The sequence below is a fragment of the Ursus arctos genome, chromosome Y (genome assembly GCF_023065955.2).
Source record: "Ursus arctos isolate Adak ecotype North America chromosome Y, UrsArc2.0, whole genome shotgun sequence".
Lineage (NCBI taxonomy): Eukaryota > Metazoa > Chordata > Mammalia > Carnivora > Ursidae > Ursus > Ursus arctos.
The window spans coordinates 22,358,281-22,364,320 of NC_079874.1; the positions used below are offsets into that span (position 1 = coordinate 22,358,281).

Here is a 6,040-nt window from a genome sequence, read left to right on the forward strand (position 1 = left end):
GACTCCTTTTTTTGTCTTTTCTTTCCATTAGAACCAGATAATAAAGCTGGACATAACATTTTGGCAAACCTGCCAGGACCAGAGGACCAGTATGATGAAGATAAGGCTAACAGTGATGTGTTTGAATTTGAATTTTCAGACAGCCCCCTCTTACCATGTTATAACATCCAAGTGTCTGTTTGTCAGGGGTAAGCATTTATATCATATGATTGAAAAGTATTGAGTCCTGGGGTAGCTGGACCTGAAAACCCTTTGAAGCAGGGGAGCATGGGTGAGTACCTTCTAAGTGTCCATGAACCACACTTGATCTTTTCTGGAAAAGATTAGTTATACATAGTGGGGATCAGATACATAGAACAATATAAACTGCCCTTATCAGAATACTACCAAGACTAAGAAGACCCCAGAGCACAAAGCATTAAAGTTGTCATTCACTGGACTCCATAGAAGAGTTGGTTCCTTGGGTACTTCAGTATTACATTCTAGAAGCTTCCCAACATACCCTTATAGGTGCCTTCTCAGGCACATGAAGTGTACTGCACTATGTTGTTAATCTCTCCTTTCATGTATGATTAGGAAAATCATTATTCATCATTCCTGGAATCTTTGTATACAAGATTTGCTTAAATTCAGTGTGGAGCCAACAGGCCCTGGTGACCAGTCTCTTGGGATATATGTATCAACAGACCTGTGCTCTCCTGAGTGTTAACAAAAGAGATTAGTAAATATTAACATTCTCAGTTTCTCAAATTATAAATTTGTGTGCCGTTACAAACCATAAACTTTTTAAACCATAAATTTTATTAATGATAGAAATCGTACATGTATATATATATGTATGCATATGTATGTGTGTATATATTGCATGTGTATGTTATGTATGTGTATATATGTATACATATGCGTGCATGTGTATATTCATACATATGTATGCAAGAGTACATATGTATATATGCATGCATGCGTATCTATGCAAGTGTATACGTATGTGTCCATACATATATATGCAGTGTAAATATGTATGGTTGCACATGTATATATGCATATATGTATACATATGAATGCATGTATATACATGTACATTCATATGTATGCAAGTGTATATATGTATAGACGTATACATGTGTATATATATGTTTACATATGTATGTGTATATTTGTATGCATATTTATATATGTATATAGGTATGCCTGTGCATTATGTATGCAAATGTATATATGTATATGTATATAAATGTGTGTGTATATATAGATGTATGTATATCACGGAATATATATAAATAATTTGACAGTTTGCTTCTCAAAAACATCAATCCCAAAAGACATGAGTGGTGGGGGTGGAGATACGTGAAAGTAAAGAAACAATAGATAGCCTTCTGTATTTAAAATGTCCTACTGTCAGGGGTGGGGGGAGAAGAGATCATAAAGGAGTTTGTAATCAGTCCTCTTTGGTTGGGATACAGACTTCCCTTGGTGACTACAGTGCGACACATTGATAGTTATTAACTAGAATTCTGGTCAGAGCTGAGTAAGCAGGGCTTTGCCTGTTTTTATCAGCAGTGAGAACACTGAAGTGGCATTGTGATGGATCTTGTTCTGATGTTCCTCCTCCTTTATAAAAATTAGTTGGTCTTCTCTAGATGTTCTCTTAAAACCAGATGAGTCCATAATTACTCCTACTACAGGAAGATACTTTTGTTCACCTAGAAAGAACAATATTGTCCATGAGTGGTCATGGGAAGAAATGGTGGGGTCAGGGACAGAAATGGAAGAACTGGCTCTTGTTACAGCTGTACACTGGTTTATTCGGATACCAATTAGTTATTGAAAGCAACTTACATTTTGCCAGGAATTTGAACCACTTTCCTTTGTGTTTTGTAGGGCACGAAACTGGTTTTTGCTTTCAGATGTGCTTAAGAAATTGAAAATGTCATCCTGCATATTTCGCTGCAGTTTTCCAAATTTAGAAATCATCACAATTACAGAGGCAGAGTTTTACAGGCAGGTTTCAGCAAGTTTCTTATACTCTTGGTCCAAAGACCTGGAAGCCTTCAATCCTGAAAGCCAAGAACTAGTAGATTTGGTTGAATTCACAATTGAACTTCAGACTCTGCTCGGCTCCTCCGTAGAATGGTTAAATCCTAGGGACATGGCGTTGGAGAAGGACCACTGATGAGCAGTCTAGTCCCAGGGCATACAGCATGTTGTCGGGTCAATTCTATGCATATTTGCCAAAATACAACTATTTCCCTTTTTTTAAAGGCACATTCTTACTTATGAAAATATCTCTGCTTTATCTAAGACTCCAGTGGGAAGATTTCGAAGGATGCCTTTTACATTAGTTTTTATGAAATTGCTGTGTTTTACTTTTAAATGTACAGAGGCAGCTCTGTAATAGGTGTGTTTTCACTTGGAATATTTTCCTTTCTTTTTCTTCTCTTTAAGAGGAGAGGGTTAATTAGGTAAGAGAGGCTCAAGTGTTACTTTTTTTTTCCATACAAATGCCTGATGGCAGAGCTGTTAACTGTCATAAGTGAGGTCATCAACTTTGAGAACGTATTTGGGAGAACAAATTTGATAAAGGCAATTAAGATTGTAGCTTTTTATTTACAGAATATTTGCTGTTGGCCACATGTATACTATTGGATTCAAATTTAAACCACACCCACACATAGCAATTAATTATATGAACTTTATGTCATACCACAAAAGCTACAAAATTGGTTTTCATGTTTCAACTGGATTGTTTTTTGTAATTTGTTGTCTTAATAAAGGAAACTTTGAGCTATTTTTCTGTCCACCCTCGAACATATAAAATTAGCTAGAATTTGTGCTTAAAAATGTGCAGAAACTGAACTTTTTTTTGAATGATGTGTTTTCAACTTGTATTCTAACTTTTACAAGTAATTCTGACCTTTTAACAGTTTTACAAAAATGTTCTGAAGAGGCAATAAAACTGTTGAATAAATGAGAAAAGTGAAGTATCTTGTGTTCTGTGCTCCTAAAATACGTTTTTTACTGCTATTTTTAAAAATTGGTATTCACATTCTTATATTTATATCAACTTATAGTCTCTGTAAAGCAAGCAAAGTGGAGATATCCAAGGAAATATACTTTGAAAACAATCTAGAGTTCTGTCCTAAAATCTTAACTCAGTAGGAGTGTGCATGTGTATCATACATACACATAAACATACACAAATATATGTTGCGTACATAGATGCTATTTATCTCGTTCCCCAACTTTATTGTGGTAAATTATGCAATTATATTATGTAAATTATGTAAATTGTAAATTATACAATTACATTATGAAACTTACCATCTTGTATCTTTAGGTTCAAAATGAGTCCCTTGTAGACAGCAAATGGATGGGTCATTTAACCATTTTCAAAAGTACAGCTTGTTAAATGTACAATCATAATGGTATTAAGTACAATGATAATGTTGTGCTACCATCACCACCATCTATCTCAAGAATTCTTTTCATCTTGCAAAACTGAAACTGTTAAACAACTGCCCATTCCTCCCTACCGTATTCCCTGGTACACTATTCTCTGTCTCTGTAATTTTGACAATTCTCAGTACCCCATAAAAGAGGCATTACATAATATGTGCCCTTTTTTGTTTTTCACTTTATTTCACTTAGCCTTAATATCCTGAAGGTTTGCCATGTTGTAGAATTCCCTTCCTTTTTAAGGCTGAATGGCATACTATAGTACGTATAATACCATGTTTTGCTTATCATTTCTTTCATCTGTTGGGGGAAGTTGGGTGGCTTCCATTTTAGCTATCGTGAATAATGCCACTATGAACATGGATGTAAAATAACTCTTCAAGACCCTTTCAATTCTACAGGGGGCATACCCAGAAATAGAATTACTGGTTTATAACATAATGATACTTTTAATTTTTTGGGGGGACCAACATTCTGTTTTCCATAAGAGCTAGACAGTTTTACATTACAGACAACAGTGAACAAAGGTTCCATTATCCACATCCTCACCAACAGGTGTTTTGCACAAATTTTTTTAACTTTGTAAGTCCACTTTGTCTTTTGTTGTCTGTGCTTTTGGTATCATATCCAAGAAATTGTTGCTAAACTCAATATCATGAAGTTTTTGCCCTATATTTTCATATAAGAGTTTCGTTGTTTTAGCTCTTGTGTGTATTCTGAGCTAACTTTTGTGTATGTTTGGTGTTTTGTTAGGCCCCGACTTCATTCTTTTACATGTAGATATCCAGTTTTCCCAGCACATTTGTTGAAAACACTGTCATTTCCCCCATTGAGTGGTCTTGGCACCCTTGTCGAAAGTCATTTGACCATATAGGTGGACACTTATACTGGGCTTTATTTTGTCCCATTGGCCTTTACACCTACTTCATGCAATACCACAGTTTTGATTACTGTAGCTTTGTAGTAAGATTTAAAATCAGGAAATGTTATCCCTCTAGGTCTGTTCTTTTCCAAGCTTGTTTTGGAGGTTCAGGGTCCTGTGAGTTTGCACATGAATTTAGGATGGGTGTCTATTTCTGTGGGGAAAAAAAAAGATCATTGGGAATTTGGCAGTAATTGCATTGAATCTGTAGATAGCTTTGGGTATCATGGACATCTTAACATTAACTCTACTAATCCATTAGCATGAACGTTTTCCCATTTACTTGTGTCTTTAATGCCTTTCAGCAATATTTCATCATTTTCATTATACAAATCTTTCACTTCCCTGGTTAACCTAATTCCTAACTACTTATTCTTTCTGATTCTATTATAATTTGGATTATTTTCTTAATTTTCTTTTTGGTAATGGTTACTGTATAGAAATGCAACTAATTTCTTTTTTATGTAGGTATGATTTACACACTGTAATAGTTTCAGGAGTAGAATGTAGTGATTCGTCACTTACATACAATACTTAGTGCTCATCACAACAAGTGCCCTTCTTAATGCACATCACCCACCTCACCCATCCCCCACCCACTCCCCTCTGGTAACCATCAGTTTGTTCTCTAGAGTTAAGAGTCCCTTACTGATTTGTCATCTCTCTCCTTTGTTTCATTTTGCTTGTTCCTATTTCTTGAATTCCACATATGAGTTAAATCAGATGGTATTTGTCTTTCTCTAATTGACTTGTTTTGCTTAACACGATACTCTTCAGCTCCATCCACATCATTGCAAATGGCAAGATTTCATTTTTTTTATATATAATGATTTTTATTATATTATGTTAGTCACCATACAGTACATCCCTGGTTTCCGATGTAAGGCTCGATGATTCATTAGTTGTGTATAACACCCAGTGCACCAGGCTAATAGTCCATCATATGTATACACACACACACACACACACACACACACACTTGATATACATACATATATATATATATATATATATATACACACATGTATATATAAGACATACAGATATATGATACATATATATGACATAATACGGTATACATGATACACACACACACGATATCCAGATGTATACAGATATACACATATGTGTATATATCTTCTGTATCCATTCATCAGTTGGTGGACATTTGGGCTCTATCCATAATTTGGCTATTGTTGATAATGCAGCTATAAAGATTGGGGTGCATATATCTCTTCAAATTAGTGTTTTTATATAATTTGGGTCAATACCTAGTAATGCAATGGCTGGATCCTAGGGGTAGTTCTATTTTTAACTTTTTGAGGACCCTCCATACTGTTTGCCACGGTAAGTGCTCCAGTTCTCATTCCCACCAACATTGCAGGAGGGTTCCCCTTCCTCCACAGCCTCACCAATACCTGTTGTTTCTTGTGTTGTTAATTTTAGCCATTCTGACAAGTGTGAGGGGATGGTTCACTGGAGTTTTGATTTGTATTTCCCCGATGAGATGAATAATGTTGAACATCTTTTCATGTGTCTGATTTCCATCTGGAAGTCTTCCTTGGAGAAATGTCCGTCCTTGTCTTCCGACCATTTTTTCAACTGGATTATTTGTTTTCTGGGTGTGTAGTTTTATAAGTTCTTTAAATACTTTCCATACTA

At 35.2% G+C, this 6,040-nt stretch overlaps 1 protein-coding gene across 1 annotated transcript in view; it reads left to right on the forward strand.

Annotated features, from left to right (window-relative positions):
* Positions 1–2,908, forward strand: part of LOC125282062 (BCL-6 corepressor-like) — a 47,076-nt gene extending 44,168 nt beyond the window's left edge. The window contains exons 9-10 of the mRNA XM_048216305.2: positions 32–188; positions 1,882–2,908. Coding sequence (XP_048072262.1) covers positions 32–188; positions 1,882–2,173 — 449 coding nt within the window. The 3' untranslated portion in view covers positions 2,174–2,908. The remainder of the gene's footprint in view (positions 1–31; positions 189–1,881) is intronic.
* Positions 2,909–6,040: the final 3,132 nt, after the last annotated feature.